This window comes from Syngnathus scovelli, chromosome 19 (genome assembly GCF_024217435.2).
Source record: "Syngnathus scovelli strain Florida chromosome 19, RoL_Ssco_1.2, whole genome shotgun sequence".
Taxonomy (NCBI): Eukaryota; Metazoa; Chordata; class Actinopteri; order Syngnathiformes; family Syngnathidae; genus Syngnathus; species Syngnathus scovelli.
In genome coordinates, this window is record NC_090865.1 from 2,915,549 (window position 1) to 2,934,760 (window position 19,212).

The window sequence follows — 19,212 nt, forward strand, 5'->3', positions numbered from 1 at the left end:
TCATGAACTACTAAGAGAACAATAACCCCAGACATACAAAGGTAAATTGCACTTTAAAGAGGAATTGAGATGAATAATCAAACACAAGAAGCAGAGTACAAACAAGATGTTTATTTTTTTAAAGAAAGTTACAAACAACATGAGGTAAATGTGTTTAGTCTGACAATCATCATAAAGTGCCATTTCTATTTTTTTCCTTTCTGTTGTAAAAAAAAAAAGCGGTTTATTTCACCTTGTTCGTTTGGCCAGTCGCGTGCATCTCCGGGGACTGCCTCGGGCTTCCGCTGACACTGTTGTCCGTATCACTATTGCCTTTCCCAAGCCCGGCTTCCTCCTCTCCATTCTCTGCCCCCTCGGGGCCGTGCGTTCGGGCGTGTTTGCTCAGGTGGTCAGAGCGCATGAACTTCTTGTGGCACACGGCGCACTCGAAGCGCTTCTCTCCGGTGTGTGTGCGCAGGTGCCTCTGGAGCTCGTCAGAGCGAGTGAAGCGCTTCCCGCAGAAGAGCCAGTTGCACACGAAGGGCCTTTCCCCGGTGTGCCAGCGGAGGTGAGCTTTCAGATGGGACGTCTTGCCGTAAACCTTCCCGCATCCTGGGATGTGGCAGTTGTGCGCAGCCCTGCGACGTGGGCTCACTGCGCCGTGACCTAGCCTCTCCGCCTCTCTACAGTTGGGGCAGTCGCAGGTGGCTCTGCCCGCGTAGCGACGCGTCGAGGAGCGCGAATGAGCCGGCAGAGGTTGCACGGAGGAGCTAGACTCCGAGTAGGGTGGCCTGAAGCTGTCGAACAGGTGCTGCGTGCCCGGGATGAGTTGCTGAATTGCGCTGGGGTTGTGCTCAGGTGAGCCATGGTCGGCCAGGGAGGATCCCATCCCGGCTGAGTTGGATGTATCCACCCATGAAGTGCCGACGTCCCACCAAGAGGAAGGCCCACTCCCGACCTCCGCCACGGGCTTGAACCACGACTCGTATGGATGCGCGTGGAGCCGCGGGTATATCCCAGCAATGCTTTCCACAGACGCAGGTAACTTGGTGAGAAACATGGACCGCTGTTCGGGAAAACTTGCGTCGGACATCCCTGGATTCTGGTAGACTGGAAACTCATTGGTGTTGGTCACTGAGAATGCGCTCGAGGTCTCGAGGAACCCCCCTTCGTTACTCCTGGAAGTGACACAAGTGGCTGGGATGCTCCTTTTCCACGGGTGGAAGCCCTTGGAGAGTCCCATGGCCATGTCGGAGAGGTCAGGAGTGGTACAGGAGGGACTTGACTCTCCAATTCTACTACAAGTGGCCGCCAACATGGCCAGTGGGGTGCTACGCTGCCGGGGTTCCTCCTGAGGAAACATACAGACTTTTTACAACTGCATGTGGAAATGTATGTATGTATAGTGAAGCATATTAATTCAAGTTGGGATAGCTCAGCAACAATAATACAATATAAAATACATACTGCATAAACAGTTATGCCAACAAATCAACTTTAAGTAATCTAGATAATGCCCAGCAGACCTTTCTAATAATTAAAAAGTGCATGGTTTCATAGTCCCTATTTACTACCATGGACAGATCTTAAATGAATAAATAATAACAGAGGTCTGCTATAAATCAAGACATACATATGTAATTTTAACGGAAACATACTTTATCTACCTTCACGATATCAATGTATTGAACACTTCTAATGTAATAAAACCAAATGTTAACTTACCCCCAGTAGTGTTGCAGCCATGGTTTGAGCTGTCATGTTGACGTGTGTGTGTGTGTCACACTGGATGTTCGTCTGCTCTTTTGTACTCTTGTCTTGGAAGACTGTGGACCAATCAGAGGCCAACGCAAGTTGTCTTTTGCTTTTAGCCTCTGTGGGACGTCGTAAATTTCCGTGCAAAAAAAGTGTGCGCTGCAAGCAGTGGGACTTCAGTCCAAGATGATAAATCCTTGGTCGCGATTTGACAGTATAAGTCTATTGATTAGTTAAACTAGTATTTATTACTACACTCAAACGCAGATATTTTAAATCAAATACCAAAATGTGTTGTTGTTTTTTTTTAACTTTAATTTGTCTTCCAATGCAATTCGGTTAAATTAACCAACAACAAGTAATTACTGTTATAAAAGAAAAAAATGTGACACCAAGTCACACCTTGATTGAAGACTCTAAATTGTCCGTAGGTGATGAATTCATGTAATCACTGCTCTGTATTAATTATAAAATAAGCACTGAAAACCAAATAAATGCTTGTTACACATCTTCATTGTATGGATGATAAGGAACGCAAATGGACTCCCCAGTCATTTTTTAAGGTGCACTGTTGCTTAACTATTGTGTGTTCATTCGTAATTTCAGTTCACTTGAGATCAACTATGCGCTTACCAAACATGTTAAGCAGCCCGGCTGAACGTGTTAAACAGTCAAGTTAAAGACGAATGCTTGTAAAGATGTCAAGACCTGGCAGAGGGAGAGGCCAGACCGGTCCATCCCATCCTGTCCCCAAGGCCGATCAGTCAACCCCAGGGGGAGGGAGGGAGGACACCAACTGCGCTGCCTCTGCAATTTCACGTCATTCAACAAAACAAATGTGGGATTCCTCCCCAAAAACACCTCTTCCTGTGCTTTTTCCTTTTCTGATCAATCATGTGAATCTATCAGTCACAACTTTATTTTTATATATATATTTTTTTTTTGTTTTGATTTGTTTATTTATTTTTACCACAAAGTAAATAATTTTTATCTATTATATATTATATTATATCTATTTTATTATTATACCTTTTATCTATTATATAGCTGGTGCTTCATGGGTTTATTTATTCACTCCCAGACAACATGACCAAATTAGTGGTCCTTCCTTTTGCCCCTTTGGGCACTGTTTAATTCCCAGGTGGACTTTACAGTAGGCCGACTTCACTCTAACCTGATCCTCATCCTCGTGAGCCACCCAAACAGCTGTCCTGCCTTTACTCACATTCTTTTCCCACACTGAAAGTGTGTGTGCGCGCCAGCATGAAAGGCCGACTAATGAAACCCTGTCTGAGCCCCAACCTGTTCCTTTAGCCATGATAATGGCCATATTATCACGCGCCATCAGGCGTTCACAAAAAAAGATTGTCGTGTGCTCGCCGCGCACTTTGTGGCCACTCAGACAGAAAATGCGGAGAAGAAAAGAGTGACATAAAGATCTGGCACATCTTGGCGGAAGATGGATGGGTGGAGTATTTTATTTCTCCTTGGAGTTTTGCTTACCTCCTCTTTTGTTGCTGTCAGAGGGATCCTCTTACAATTGGAGGGCGGCCATTCTGCTCAGCTGCCCCTGCTGGGACAATTAGAAGGAGAATGACCTAGTCAAAAGATGAGCGACTAAACAAGACAAAAAAAATAAAAAAATCACTACAACCGGGGTAGGGTTACGCAATCAGTTAGTAGTAGAACACAATACAAAGCAAAATGCTTCCAAAATTATATCACATTATAAAAAAAAAAAAGGTAAAAAAAAAAACAAATAATACCTGTACTATATTTCATAGTCCACTTTTACGTCATTTGTGTTGCGATAAAACAAAAAGAGCAGAAAAACTATTCATCATGTGAAAGACAACCCAGTTATTTGTACATACGTGCTATTAAGTATATAAAATCACAGCCAAAGCATCTTACCACTGAGGAGGAAAGTTAAGTGAAACCACTGACAATATGAATCACGCTTCTATTCAAAACAAGGTAACCGCCGACTAATTTGAACTTGTTTTCCCAGGCCATCAAAATGGATACTCTCCAAACAAATCGAGCTGGAAGAAGTATTTTAACGTATGCGCCTTGAGCTGCTTCCTCTTTGTCTTGTTATCAAAACGTGGACATGTCTGTCAGCATTGAGCTGATGGCCATTGTTTCAGTTTTTCCACTATAAAAACATTTACAAAGTTCCTAATCCGACGCGTCTCCAATTAACGATTACAAAACAAAAGCCATCTGACAAGCTAGGCAAACAAATACCATAGCAACAACAATAACAAACAGTTAATTGGTCTCAAGAATGTTGCTGTCATCTTGGTATCCAAATGACATACTTTACAGTTGTGACCGGTTGAGCTGAGCTTTCCAAAACACACAGAACAAGCGCAGTAAGTCACGTGCACGAAAAGGGGATTATTAAAATTATATTTGTCGAATGTGAATGAAACAAGTTAATGCATTTGTTCCAAACACAGCAGGAATATTTATGAATGCATGTTGCCACGAGCTGCATCGGTTAAGGTAAAGGCATCGAAGTTTGAGAACAAAGAACGTTATCGCCTTTCTTATCGTGATTGTAATGAATGACTACACTTCTCTTGGGAAAATGTTAAGTGTGTGTGGGCATTTTTAGGAGGCCGTGATTCAAAGTGACAAAATAATTGAAGGGGGAGGTTGACCTTTGTGGTCTTTTTTTTTTTTTTGGGACGGGGGTAATCACCGGAAGGATACCGATGATGACGATGTTCAAGCACGAGGCAGAAATCGTTCAAGCTCATACACACAAACTTGCCCTCTCACTCTGCCTTCTTGATTAAATCCTGCTCTGACCGTGATCTCTGTTCTCCTCACCAATGACGCTCTTCATCCCTCACTACTGCAGTGGCCACCATGAGATTAATTTGTTCCTCTTCATTTTTCAGAGTCGATGTCTTCTCTAGGTTAACATGTGGTCAAGTGTGATGGATTCATACAAGCCCAGGAGCATAATCATATACTTCCAGGCGTCATTTCTCACTTGTCTTGATGGATGAATTTCACGCATTTCATCACTGCTACCTCAGCATTTTTTTTTTTTTTGCAAGGGTGCAAGTGTGCACTTGCTCGCCGTTTATTGGATGCTACCAATGTACAGTAATTTTGTAAGCAGGGGGGTTTGGGTTAGATTAAATTAAATAAATAAAACGATTAAATTACAGCATTTTTTTTAAAATGTGCCCATAAAACAACCAGTTTAGCGGAATGTGAATGCAGATTAATAGCCTGCACGTTTACACACCCACAGTATTCATCGTATATTCTTGGTTAACTACTGCTCCACCCACACATTGCGCTTCACCTCGCCACAATGCCTGCCCATTACATTTAAGGTTTAAAGAAGCAGAGGGTTTGGGGGGGGGCTACAGATGACCTGCAGTTAATTGACCGGAAATGAACTACTCGCTTTGTCATGCAAATTGCTATGCAACAAATTGTTAATTCATTCCTGAATTAAAAAAAAAATAGCAATGCCCATGTGACGATCACATGGTTCTAAACCAGAGGTCATCAATCAGGGCCGGAAAAGGCGAGCCTTGAACATCTAAAAGCAAAAAACACACTTGGACCGCAGCTTCAGGTGGTTTCACGAGCGCAGTTTTATAGCTGCTTCCCGTCAAACATGAAACGTTTCTTTTGCCACCTCAAGCCCACTCGCGCCTCCGGGCCGTCATTCAGGACAGACACAGACGAGGGGATGGCGTCAAGCTCCGTCAGGCCGGCAAGTCGGGTCAGGCCCTACGCTCAAGTACGTACACTGATGCTCAATTTCACACACTTACCTTGGAACTTTATGGCGTGCTGCACCCTCCACTTAGCGCCACTGGAAAGGTCTTCCTCAACCTCAAGTCTTCATTGTCCCTTTGTCCTTTTCTTTTTCAATTCAGATGGCTGGAACTGGAACAAAATCAAATACGTACCTGAGAATAATATTAATGATGACATCATCAAAGATTCCCTCTTAAAAAAAAACTTGCACAAAAAAAAAACATTTGAGTAGCAACAAATAAACTAATTAGCAGGCAAAAATGCCCAACAGGTGAACTTAGTTTGACCTCTCAACTTTTCAATGCTGGTTCACTCTCGGTTCAAGGATGCTACCTGCAGGCATCTCCTTTCTTGTCTTCATCTACCCCTCAGGGGGTCAAGGTATTCTCATGCATCACTGCTGCATGAATTGTCAATCATTTGGTGGGGTCTGCACGAATATGTGAAGTACTGGCAAAGGTGTACTTGGTGTACATTATGTGCTGGCACCAGCATGCTTAAGTCATCTCGTAAATACCTTTACTCGTCTTTGACGCCGGTGGACGCATTCTGCAAATTCTCAGCTCCCGAAGCTTCACTCGTGCAAATGATTCACGTTGAGCTCTGTAGAAAAAAAAAGATGTTGTTCTATTTGATCCAGACAACAGGAAGCAATCTTGTCAATCCACTCATTACAATCATACCTTTGCCAACTTTCATACAAGCAAGTCCAATTCAGTGAGTAACACGCACATACGCATGCATGCACACACACTAACATAAGAGGCACCTGCCAAAACTCATGTCACTCATAAATCTCTTTGCCTTAACAAGCTTACCTTTAAGAGGAGACACCCTGACGCCACTGCTTCCATTGACAAATGGACGCCGCCCACATGCACGCCTGCAAAAAAGAAAACATAATTGCACAAGACAACATGGCACGCAAACATGCAACGACTCACGCACGTATCATTTATACAGTTGGTGGTGGTGTGGAATTGACAAGAGGTGCAAAAATATAAAATGTGTGAAATTAATCATATAGATAATACATAGCATTAACTCTCCTTGTCAAGTGTACTATGTCATTCTGCTTAAGGAACTAACTCTTTTAGTAAACTTAATATATTTTTAATGAAAACAAAGATCAAATAGATTAAAAAGTAACATTTCAGATCTAGTGCTTGTGTACGACGCTCTCTAGTGGTCAAAAGTGTGAATAGCACATTCGAGCTATGACTGCTTTCACTATATTTCCAAAGAAAACCCCGCATTTATAATTCACGTTTTTTTTTAATGAATGGAACATGGGTTATTTATTTATTTTTTGTCAATACAGACTGTAAGAACTATCTTAGAAATACACAGAGTACCGAATATTTTTACATAAAGGCGACTCCCCTTTTTTCCAGGCCAACCCTCGTTGCTTAGCAACGCCTTGCAAGGTGGCCTGGGGGCGGGGGCATTTGGATGGCTGCTACACTGCATGTATTAAGCGTGTACTTGTGGGAGTCAGTTATGTGTACACAAGAATCAAATAGTGTGACAGTAAAAAATAAAAACCTTGCTCAATCAGGACTTCAAATCGTGTGGAAATAATTCAATTGTTGAGATGCATTCTGCAAACACATCTAGTGTCCATGATAAGGCTGGGTTGTTTACAATACTCTGTGATGTCAAAAAAGTTAAATTTGGAATACAACTCATTTTAATTTTTGAACGCTACACACGCCTCTCTTCCTCATTTAAAACCACATAACAGTCACCGCCCTCCCTCCGCTCTCACACCACCATGACTAGCACCACCGCTCCAGCAAGGCGAATGAGGCCCCGAGCAGTCATGGGAAATGTAGTCCAATCCGCCCAATAGCATTGGAGGAGGTGAGGCTTGAGCAAAATACAACTCCCATCTGAACCCTCGCACGCCAAACCCCGTCGACCAATCTGAATAAGTGGGAGGAGCGCGTCCGCCCACAAAAGCCACAGCTATCTGAGCGTATCTCCCCCTTTATAGCCCCAAAAATGAAAGTGTGAACGAATAAAAGCGGAATACGAGAAAATACAAAGAGTGGCTACATTTCGGTGGTCTTGCAGACGGCGACGACGCGCCGGGAGCAGCGGCAGCAAGCGGGCACGGCACAACAGGGGTGTTGTCCTGATGCTTAAATGGAAGTGGGTGGGCCTCTTCGCTGACACACTGCAAACGCCGTTGTGGAGACTATCCTGACAAGGGCTAAATTGCGCGTTTACGGACGCTCTAGGGACGTGCGACGTGTGTGAGGGGCGCAGCTGCCTTGCAGGGGACGGCCAGTGCTTTCTCCGTTATTTCTGTTCACCGGGAAGGGGTGGGGGCCGTTCCTGCTGTGTCTCCGCTTGGCACCGCCCTTCCTGGACGGTGGGTGGTTTCGTCAAAACGGGCAGATCCGCCACGGCCCCGGAGCCCAAGATATAGGCCGTCCTCCGCCTCCGATTTGGGCCGGCCGGCCTTCTACCGTGAACTACACCCTCTCCCTCTTGGTATATTCATGCGTTATGAGTGGTAGGTATCCTCCTCCTCCTTCTTCCCGTCTCCTCCCCCGTTTCTCCCTCCCGAGTCTAACTGATAGGAAGCCTGTGATGTTGCTCATGAGATAACTGGGAATGATCAATAGCACCGTCGTTACGCTATATTGGCGATATGCTTATCTGTGACGCGCTGCTGCACATGTATTTATAGAGGCACACCTGATGATATTTGCGAGTCTAACTTTGGAATTGTCTCCCCTCCAGACTCCAAGAAGGAATCAGCGGGAACTGAAGGAGGGAAAGCATCAAAAAAGGGGAAAAATTCTGGATCTCAGGTACTTAAAAAGAACTTTCGCTTTGCCCTCGGGCCATAAAAATGCACGCACTCGCTCTCAAGCTCCCAGCCCGCCAGTTTGCCAGACACCTCTGGGGGCGTTCCAGTCATGAAACCCACTTCCTGCTTGTGAGCAGCGCAGCTGAGAGCCAGCCCCGAAAGCCTCATGAGGAGCTTTACGCGGCTGTCACACTTCAGCCATTCTACTATGGAAGTGTCACTTTGAATCAGGCTCAGAGTGCTTTAATTCTCCTTGTGTATTCCTGCAGCTTTGATGCGAGACTTCTATTTTCAGTCCATATTTTGGAGATGATTTTTCTGGGAGTCATTTTCAAATGCACCTATTGTCCACGGTTGCATTTCCGCAGTGTCGCTGTATAATTGCAAAACCAACCTGCTTATGTTTTGCCTGCGACCTACTTCCTGTGAGGACAGCGAGAGAAGGCGTCATTTTGTTGCAGAGTTCTGAGAAAAGGAGAAAATGTGGTTCTCACACGCCCACCCACTCGCTTCCTGTAATACCGCCCACTTCTACAGACAGCTCTCTTTCTGTCAGCTTCGTGTTTCTCTCCTCATCACCATCTTTTCCCCACCCATAGCTCGCCTTTTCTATCTTCTTGTGCCACACTGCATTTGCATGCAGAATTCAGGCCCATCCCTCCCCGTTGGCTTTCCTTGACTTGGAGCTGGGGCATGTTTGCGTATGCATAAGTGTCCCGAGTTGTCCCTTCTTCTTACTTTCCCACTTTATCGTTCATAGGATTCCTCTCAGCCCTCTCCATTGGCTCTGCTGGCAGCCACCTGCAGTAAGATCGGAGGGCAGGGGGGAGCAGAGGGGTCCCAGATCCAGACGGGGCCCCAGCAGATCCAGCTCCAGGCTGGTCAGATTCAACTACAAGCTGGTCAGCTCCAGGGTCAGATTGTGGTGGACACATCTGGGGGCCAGGCCCTGGTTCCCCAGCAGCTGGAACTGGTCCCGGCTCAGTTCACAGGGAACGGGTGGCAGATCATTGCAGCACCAGCTACCATGGCCAAGGAGAACACCAACCAGCCGGTAGCAGTAACAGTGGCCACTACCATTCCTAATGACAGCTCACCAGGACGCAAGGTCAGGGATGAGTTTGTGTTAATACGGCAAACACCTGTATCTTCTCTATTTTGCATTCACAAATTCACCCATTAGTCGATTTGGAACCTCTTCTCCGTTAGCTAAACAAGGGGGTCGTCAAAGACTTGAATAGACTCTAAATAGATGGGGGTTCATTGAATTGATGATGCCGCAGTTGTTATTTTTCTTCTCCTAACTGATCCTTTGCCATTTGTGAAGGTGAAAGCTGTAGCTGGGACCAACAGTGTGGCCGCCAATCAGCAGCAGCAGTTCCAGATAATCCAGGTTCAAAATCTGCCCAATGCTGGAAGTGGGGTCCAGTACCAGGTCATCCCTCACCTGCAGACTGCAGATGGACAGCAGATCCACATCAACCCAGCTCAGCAGGCTTCCATCGGGGCTTTGCCCGAGCAGCTTCAGCTCATCCAGAGTCCAAATCCAGGCCAGGCTCAGGCCATTCTTCAGACAGCCAACCAGCAGGCTATCCTGTCAAGTACAGCCAATCAGACGGTCCCCCTGCAAATCCGTCCAGCTCAGTCTTTCCCCCTGCAGTTGCAGACCCTTCAGGGATCTCAGACTCCTGTCATGACCACGTTACCCATCAACCTTGGTGGCATGACCTTGGCTTTGCCTGTCATCAATAATGTCGGAGGAGGTGGGGCCGTGCAGCTTATCCAATCAGCAGATGGCACTTTTTCTGTTGCCAGTGGCAACCAGTTGATGACAACAGCAGCGGTCTCTGGGGCAGCACCAACACCAGTTGCTGAAGGCGATGGCATGTCAGAGGGACCACAATTGGTCTCTGCTGGTATTGAGGCTGCAGGGACGGAAAATCAAGCACAAAGCACCGAGGCAGACTCTCAAAGTCAGAATCAGGCCAATGGGGTCCAAGGCCAGACGGACGCACCGGGAACCATTCAGCAGGTGATCGTGGGGCAAGTAGGACATCAGTTAGTGCAGCAGATTCAGCTGCAGCCCCAGGCACCAAGTCAAAACCAAGGTCAGCAGCAGCACATTCAGACTCTCCAGCTGGCCCCTGGTCAAACTCTGCAACCCATTCAGGCCTTCCAGAATCCAGCCCAGGTCCTTATTCGCACACCGACATTGTCCCCTTCTGGGCAGATTGCCTGGCAGACGCTCCAGCTCCCAGGGGGTGTCTCCCTCCAGGGCAGCCTGGGAGCGGCAATGCCACAGCAGCTTACGCTTGCCCCGGTGGCTGGCGGAACAACAGTGGGGAGCGGAGGCTTGGTCTCCCTCGGCGGAACTCCACTCACACTGAGTACAGCTCAGATCAATCCAGGATCTGGCGTACAGACGGTCAGCATCGCTGGGATTGGGGGCACCGGGGTTCAGGTGCAGGGCGTGCCCCTCACTATTACCGGACTACAGGGTAAGTAAGGCAACGCTGATAGAATCTATCCAGGATCGGAGGCCAGTCTAGAACCTGATTTTCCAACCCCAAGGCAGAACTACACAAGCAACCTTTGAATGCTTTTGTGTGTCGTTTCTCACCGTAAGGTCAACCACAAGCGCAGGATGGTGTCAAAGTTCAGTCGTCCCCTGTGACGGTCACCGTGGGGAACGTGGCATCCAGTTCGTCAATGAGTCCGGATCAGTTAGGATCGGTGCAGAGTTCCTCAGACCAGGAGGGACCGCCCAGCAAGAGGCTCCGGCGAGTTGCCTGCTCCTGCCCAAACTGCAGAGATGGAGAGGCAAGGTAGGAAGGATGTTAGTAAGGTGGAGTAGGATGCACAGCTGAATCACAAATTACAACTTCATCTAGTATACAAGTTGAACTTCAAATTGCTGCAGTAAAAGACTCCTGCCCTCTGGCGCAGAAACAGTGGTGACCCCACAAAGAAAAAGCAGCACATCTGCCACATGGAAGGCTGCGGGAAAGTGTACGGCAAGACTTCTCACCTGAGGGCCCACCTGCGCTGGCACACGGGCGAGAGGCCGTTTGTCTGCAACTGGATCTTCTGCGGCAAGCGGTTTACCAGAAGCGACGAGCTGCAGAGACACCGGAGAACGCACACAGGTGCCTGGGTCACCACACGCGCACACACACATTTGATACGAGAGCGGGTGTAATGTTCTTCTGCCTACCACATTTAAGTTATTTGACCATTTCAAAAAAGTACTTTTTGTTTTTGTCCTCCAATAGGAGAGAAGCGCTTTGAGTGTCCCGAATGCTCTAAGCGCTTCATGCGCAGTGACCACCTCTCAAAGCACATCAAGACTCACCAGAATAAAAAGGGCGGAGCCGCCGTGGCCATCATCACCACCGGCAGCATGGAGGACGACGCCCCCGAGGGCCTCCAGGCTTCCCCTCAAATCGTCACCGTGGCTACCCTCTCCCGTGACTCCGAGCCCGAAACGCCCACCACCTCCAATAACCTGGAGGAGGAGGAAGAGGAGGAGTTTGAATAGGTTGTTTGTCACAGAGACTGTTGGCGTGGCTGGTTTTCTTTTTACAGACGCTTCATGATAAAAAAAAAAAAAAAGCATAATTCAAATACAGTCAAAAACATTTCTAAATCGTGCTAACATCTCTCTATGCACAAAATTGTGTACCCGTTTCTTACCTGTCAGACAGGGCTGAGGGTCAATCAAGGTACGGGACTGTTGCAGAGCCAAGGCAGTCTTGGGAAAGTGTGCGTGTGTGCAAGTCAACCTATAACCTATGATCAGTTTGTGTGCGTGTCATGAAGAGGATCTACCTAATTTGAGTTTTGTCCTCCCATCTGATTCAGGTGTGGTTTCCTTTGTGAACTGTTACAAAAGAAAAGGAGAATTCCTTCAACGAGGAACAAAAAAAAAAAAAAGCACATATGGAAAGATTTATATATAATGCATTCCTATTGCGGCAACGGCCATTAGAAAAGGTTTCTATAAAAGAAAACAATCTAGCTTTCTACAACTACGTGAGATGAAAGCAATACTTTAACGACAATCTCGTGGAACATGTTTACATTGTCAGGGGTTTGGTGGAAACAAATGAGAGCACACACACACACTCGAGTAGTAGTTTGGTAATTCCTAACATTTCATCAATATTGTGTTTGATTTCTAGCAGCTGAAAGGGAGAGCGATGATATTTTGGGGTTTCTGTGCTCTTCTGATTGCCACCATCACCCTGCTCTGTGACCTACTGCTGCCTTAACACAAGCTGAGGGAAGGTCAGAGCATGCCAAGTGGGTTGGTGGATGGGCGGCGGTGAGTTAAGTGGGGCAGGGGGGTTGGTTGTTCAGGCTGTTTATGTGGTGATGAGGTGTTTCTGGTGGTGTTGCTCAGTGTTAGTCCAGTGCGTACAGTCTTATTTACTAGAAAAAGAATTAAAAAAAAGATTTTAGAGAATTTGCTTTCAAAGCCAGCCCGACCCAGTTAACACACAGCAGCCCACTGTGTAAAGCTAATTTATTATTCCTTGATTTTTAATATTTGCCTTCTTGCTGGACTTGTATTTGTGTGTCAGGGTGTTGATTTTAAAGTTGTGTACGCCACAGCATGTTTCAGTTTTTTTTTTTTTTTTTTTTTGCTGTAGTAGTATGACTTGTGTTCTTCCTCCTTGCGCCTTGAAAAAAGAAAGCAAAAAAAAAAGTGTTTTAAACAAAAAAAAATGTTGATACCAAACAAATTTAGATGTTTTTGGTAATATTTTGTGTGACAACCAATTTTTTTCTTTCATATTTTCTAGCGACATCTCATTTATAAATCTTTTTCTAAACTGTGTTCTTCGCCATGACATTTGATATTGCGTTTTTTGCCAGGTTTGCCTCAAAGGCTGCGGTTTGTGGAGATTTCTAAAACTGGTTTGTACAAATGTGTTATGTCAGTAAAAAAGAAGAAAGGAGGAAAAGACCTAACGTCAAATAGAAAATATTAATTGCTTGCATAACACGTAACAATAAAGTGATTTTAAACAGCCTTACCTTTCTGACTGCCAACATACTCAATCTGCAAACTGCATCACAAGTACATAAAAACAGAAAAATACCAGAGTCAAAGTCTGTCTTTATTAGGACTATATTACATTGAAATGAAAAAAAAAAAAAACCTGGTGTCGCGATACCTTGACATACAAGTGACTACTGTATTCTTCTATCCATTGGTGGACAAAACACGCAGACTACGTAGAAGGACCTGCACAATTAATTAAACCATTTTGATGAACACTATCTTAAATTTATTACACTAATGAATGTTTTTACTCTATGTTTTTGTAGAGTGCCGTTTTTTTTGTGGGTGTTTCATGGAAAAAGATGATTTGAGTGTTTTGAGTTACAAGCAGTCACGGAAAGAATTAAACTTCTAAATTAAGGCACCGCTGTATAATGGTAAAAAAGTCATTTACATTTTTTTGCTGGTTCTTGATTGTTTTGGTGAGGAAAAAAAAACAATCCAAAGGGAAAACAAATGAAAAATGCAAAGTTGAAAATCTACACACACAAAAAACTACTACTAGTGTTGCAGTGTTTGTTTTATACAAGGACAATAGCGTAAATCTCGTTAGCTAATAGCGTTTGTCTAAAAGAACAAACCTTTATTTAAATTCTACAGTACTTTGAAGTGTATCATCTGCTTGAGGAGAGTCTTCAAAGACTTTATCGTAGCTCCTTCTGAATTCTGCCATTGAGACAAAACAAGGCAAAATAATGATTGATATTGGGTATATAATACAACAAAAATTGTCAGCAAGCTCCTTGCAAATCGCATTTACAATATGATGCTGTGTACGTACCTCTCCAGATACTCGTGGACGTTGTCGTGGCCATTGTAGCGGGCCAGCCCGACCAAAATGCCAGTAGCACAGCGCCCTTCTTTCTTTCGACACAGGCTGCAGTTACACATTCCTCTGCATATGGGACACGACCATTTCTGCAGAAAAGACAACCTCTTTGTTATAACTTCATTTACTGCGTAACCTTGGATAATATGATGGGAAGTTGCAATGTATCCTTTATTCTGTTACTATGCCTGAGATGGATAAAAACTGTCAATTTTTCTTTATGTAATTTTTTTTAAATCCCAACGCTAACTGAGCTAAATACTTTTTCAAATACATAGTGTGTTCATACTGACCGGGTCAAGCAATACGGTGCGCACGTCCTCACCATAGCGGTTCTTCAGACATGGCCCACAAAACTGGCCTTTGCCTGCAGAACAGAACCCACTGCGGCACACTGTCTTTGTGTCGAGGGTTTTCTGTCTGCACTGGTGGCACGAGCTTCCCTGAGGGGAACAACACACATATGACAAAAGAACCACACTAGTTGAGCAGACGTCCCTGTAGAGCAGCGCCTGCACAAAAACCATCAATGTGTGCTGGTGACCCACATTGTCCTTGTCCCAGATCTTATCTTTGCTGCGATACGCTATGTTGTCCAAGTCATCTTTGGAGATGTCATCAACCGACTTGAACTCATACTGACTGCGTCGGTGGCTCCTCCTCTTTTTCTTCGGCATGTTACCAGCACTTTCCTCATCCACCTGCCAGTCAGGAGCCCAAGTCAAACAGTGAGGGACTTTACATTTTAGTGCAATGTTTAATTGCCTGTTTATACGTAGTGCTTTCAAACTGTACCTCTATCAGTCTCCTGATGTCTACAGCCTTGGGGCCGCTACTGGGCTCACACTCTTGGTCCACAGCAAAGTTCTCAGGAGGGCGGGCTTTCCGAGACGGGTTTCTCCTTTCAGACCCTGTGTTCTGTTCTATTTTGCGTTTGCGCGGCGTTGTTTTCACCGGTGAGCACTTCTTCTTCTGCATTGATGGAAAAAAAACAAAAAAAAAACAGAGGTGTGGTTTGTTTAAGTATCACAATAAGAACTGGAGGGTTTAGTTGAAAGGCAGTGCTCACTTGAAGGGTGTCAGGCAAAGTCAGGTCCGCCATAGTGGTGAGATCAGCAAATAGCTTGGCCAGCTGCAAAACAACAGCCAAGAAGAAAAATGAAGGTCTATCAGCGTGTATATTATGATGCTGAACATCAGAACACCATACTGTTTGTCATTGTATTGACACTGTTTACCCACCATGGCTTTGTTTTCCCGGATGTTTTTGTCCCGCTTGCTTAGGCTTTGGCACACAGCCTCATCTTCTCCCTTCGCCTTCTCTGGCTTCACTTCTCTTTGTTTATCCTCCTGCTTTGTCATCCTCTGCCGCACCTTCTGTGCCACGGTTTCTTTAACCGGCTTTCTGAGGCTTTTTGCTTGTGGCTCCTTTTTGAGGGTGGGAGACTGTTTGACTGGAAATCTGAGGAAACAAAATTGATGATATGCAATTGAGAGGTCCCACAGTCCAGTCTGAACATACAACATAAATGTGAATGTTTTCTGCGTGCTCGCTGATAAATGACAAGACAAGTCTTCAGTTATTTAACACTGAGCTTTTCAATGAATATCATGCTCAATACTGCTATTGGGTATACCTGAGTGCTACTCGGAGACTTCTACTTCTCTTAGGTGCTGGTGTCTCCTCCTCATCAGAATAGAAGCCTGTGTCCAGATCGCTTTCATCCTCTGCCTCCACCATCTGCCAAGAGATCAAATGTTAAAATGGAAACTACTGACATTACACAATTCGGATTTGACCAAAACAAATGAGGAAAATCTGGAAATCTGTGTCAAAATTACCGTATTTTCCGGACTATAAGTCGCTCCGGAGTATAAGTCGCACCAGCCATAAAATGCCCCAAAAAGTGAAAAAAAACATATATAAGTCGCTCCGGAGTATAAGTCGCATTTTGGGGGCAATTTATTCGACAAAATCCCACACCAAAAACAGTCATGAACGAGCAACAACAGGCTAAACGATAGCAACAACAGGCTAAACGATAGGTATGCTAACGTGACAAACACAAACAAAGAGCTGAGAACGGGCCTGACGTAACATATAGAGTGATTAAGGACAACTATTACATGAATAACATGTTTATAAAACCATCAGTGTCACTCCAATTCATTAAATAGCAACAACAGGCTAAACGATAGGTATGCTAACGTGACAAACTCAAAGAAAGAGCTGAGAACGGGCCTGACGTAACATATAGAGTGATTAAGGACAACTATTACATGAATAACATGTTTATAAAACCATCGGTGTCACTCCAATTCATTAAATAGCAACAACAGGCTAAACGATAGGTATGCTAACTTGACAAACACAAACAAAGAGCTGAGAACGGGCCTGACGTAACATATAGAGTGATTAAGGACAACTATTACATGAATAACATGTTTATAAAACCATCGGTGTCACTCCAATTCATTAAATCCATCGATCGATCTTTGTCAACAATGGGTGCGCACGGCTGAGGGCGCTTGCGCTTCAAAATATTCCACAGGCTCATATAACGATAGATAAACTATATTTTAAATAACTATAATACAAGCCAATAATATTATCAAACCATCCGTGCACTTTAATTCCATTAAATCCATCGATCAAATTCCTCGTCCTTTGTCAACATCGCCGCGCGTGCGCCCTGACGTCACCCTCGTCTTTATTCCACAGATCTACTATATAACTATATTGTAGCATTAACAAAGTACAAGGATAGACGTAGGTTTGGTAAACGGCTCTTTATTAAACAAAACAAACTTCCAAGCGTGTGGCGGCGTGGACTTCCAGACAGACCGGGCGTGCGTAATGGCCATGTCCGAGCCCCGCGCACCGTTCGCGGACAACCACTCGGCCGATCGTCGGCCCCCGACTCAGTAGAGACCGGGCGTGCGTAAAAGCCATAATAGTTTTTCAAACCTTCTATGTCACTCCAAATCCTTAATTCCTTCAAACTCTTTGTCCTCCGTGTCACTTAGAAATGATCACCGCTAATGATGCCGGTCGTCCTTGTGTGGGCACGTTTGTATGTAAACAACCGGCGCGCCGCGCTACTGACGTCACTTGAAATAGTAATCCATTGGTACATCACGGTTCTCCAAACTTTCTTTCTGCTGCTCGATTACTGTTTTCAGCTGCATATTTTACAACTTGAAGTTTGTAACCTGCAAAATATGAGTTTCTTTTTGGTGCCATTTTTCTTAAGCCCACCCAGTTGATGAGTCACGGCCAACGGTAAAATTTAGAGCGCCCTCATCCAGTTTCGTCTGAAAATATAATTTTTTTTGGTTGTTTTATCAAAGTCAAAGTCTGCTTTATCGTCGATATATTTTTTTTATATACTAAGACACACAAAGAGATTGAAATTACATTTCCTCTATCCCTCGGTGAGATAGTACACATATGCATACAAGCAACACAAAAAAAACCAAGAAGGCACTAACAATGAATAAATAAGAGTATTGAATAAATGATAAATAAACAAATAATAATAAATAATAATAATAAATATAAGAGGAGCAAAAATGGAGCAAGTGTACATACAGCAGACAGTGGACTTGGATATGGTGCTTTAAAGTGTTAATTGCTTTATTTGATGTTTTCTCTATTTTTTATGTTTTGAATATGTTCAAGATAAAGAAATAAAAGCATGTGAAGTGATCAACTATACTAAAAATAACATGGGAAGTGGTCAACTATACTTGTAAGTGATGTCTTAATGATCAAGTAAAAATTTGTGAAAAAAAAACATATATAAGTCGCTCTTGAGTATAAGTCGCCCCCCCATCCAAACTATGAAAAAAACCGCGACTTATAGTCCGGAAATTACGGTACATGATTTTTGCCAACCTCAGCAAAGATAAGTTCAGCCAGCATCAATGATAAACTAGTTGATATTTTTCCAGTTTTTTCGGCTTTGTGCGATGCCCACCATATCTGAACTAAGTCTTGGATGTTATGAGTCAAACCTTGGTCTTGAAATGCCTATTAAAACGTCTTCTGTCCATTTCATCATCGTCCTCACTGAAGCCTTCAAAGTCATCCTCGCTGTCCGACTGGCTGAAGAGACAAGCCAGCTCGGCAGTAATAAACTTGGACTTGAAATGCAGCGCCTTGTGAAAGACATAAAATGGTAGCTTAGCTAAAACTGTATTTTTGAGTACTGTGAACACAGTTTTACAACATGATATGAATAATTTCTTAAAATTCAGAGCTTTGTTCTTTCACAATGACCAATCTCATTTGTGGGAGTAATACAATAACACACACATACCACTGAAAATGACGGAAAGGAAACTTTTTTAGGTTTTTGTCACAAATTTTGAGAGAGTGTACTCATTTTTGTTGAGCACAATACACAGAACTGGGTTGTACCGTCAGCAACAGAAATCATGAGGGGCCTAGTTAGTAAAAAAATATCCATTAATGCTCTCAAAACTCTGTTCTTTACAATAGTCAGCTCAACAATTAACAACTGAGACACAATTGTAGATCACCATTTTTTTCACCGAAGAATGGGAAAGTTACAATTCATTCGACACACAAAGAGTTGTCGTTTCCGACGTTAAACAGTGAGAAACCCCAACAAAAGTATTTAAAAGAAATTACCTTTGACTCGAGTGCCATTTTGTCGTCGTTTAAGTGTGAATCTATTAAAAATACAACTTTTGTCTTTAGGGAATTACAACAGAAGGGAGTCGAAATGGATTTAAACATGGAGATGGATACATAGATTAGCTGTACATCCAGGTGCGTCCTGGCAGGTTGCAACGTTACATTTTATGGATATATAATTCTACATCTTTAGCGATACACTTGCAATTATTAATTATGTTTTATGTTTCTAATTGCAGCTATTAATTGAATTCGTTGGAACATTTTACTGCATTAAAAGAGGTTTTCGGTTTGCAACACCC

The 19,212-nt window shown here is 44.1% G+C and overlaps 3 protein-coding genes across 5 annotated transcripts; 1 reads left to right on the plus strand and 2 right to left on the minus strand.

Moving 5' to 3' along the window:
• Nucleotides 1-91: 91 nt before the first annotated feature.
• On the minus strand, nt 92-3,227 carry sp8a (sp8 transcription factor a). The gene is made up of 2 exons (XM_049751252.2): nt 1,705-3,227; nt 92-1,330 (listed from the first exon to the last, which is right to left on the minus strand). The coding sequence occupies exons 1-2, from the start codon at nt 1,738-1,740 to the stop codon at nt 224-226; spliced, it is 1,143 nt and encodes a 380-aa protein (XP_049607209.1). The 5' UTR covers nt 1,741-3,227; the 3' UTR covers nt 92-223.
• A 4,239-nt stretch (nt 3,228-7,466) lies between these two features.
• sp4 (sp4 transcription factor) lies at nt 7,467-13,389 on the plus strand. Of its 2 annotated transcripts, none has more exons than XM_049750760.2 (7): nt 7,467-8,050; nt 8,281-8,351; nt 9,111-9,458; nt 9,678-10,848; nt 10,977-11,175; nt 11,297-11,496; nt 11,623-13,389. In XM_049750760.2, the coding sequence occupies exons 1-7, from the start codon at nt 8,044-8,046 to the stop codon at nt 11,886-11,888; spliced, it is 2,262 nt and encodes a 753-aa protein (XP_049606717.1). In that variant the 5' UTR covers nt 7,467-8,043; the 3' UTR covers nt 11,889-13,389. The 2 variants fall into 2 exon arrangements, with proteins under 2 accessions (XP_049606717.1, XP_049606718.1); XM_049750761.2 differs by having other exon boundaries at nt 11,303-11,496.
• cdca7b (cell division cycle associated 7b) lies at nt 12,189-19,157 on the minus strand. Of its 2 annotated transcripts, XR_007487796.2 has the most exons (12): nt 18,905-19,157; nt 18,265-18,408; nt 15,885-15,988; nt 15,490-15,709; nt 15,317-15,379; nt 15,043-15,219; nt 14,796-14,948; nt 14,541-14,690; nt 14,200-14,336; nt 14,000-14,084; nt 13,391-13,422; nt 12,189-12,230 (listed from the first exon to the last, which is right to left on the minus strand). XR_007487796.2 is itself a non-coding variant. In XM_049750762.2 (10 exons), the coding sequence occupies exons 1-10, from the start codon at nt 19,010-19,012 to the stop codon at nt 14,063-14,065; spliced, it is 1,278 nt and encodes a 425-aa protein (XP_049606719.1). In that variant the 5' UTR covers nt 19,013-19,156; the 3' UTR covers nt 13,453-14,062. The 2 variants fall into 2 exon arrangements, 1 of the variants encoding a protein (XP_049606719.1); XM_049750762.2 differs by lacking the exons at nt 12,189-12,230; nt 13,391-13,422 and having other exon boundaries at nt 13,453-14,084; nt 18,905-19,156.
• Nucleotides 19,158-19,212: the final 55 nt, after the last annotated feature.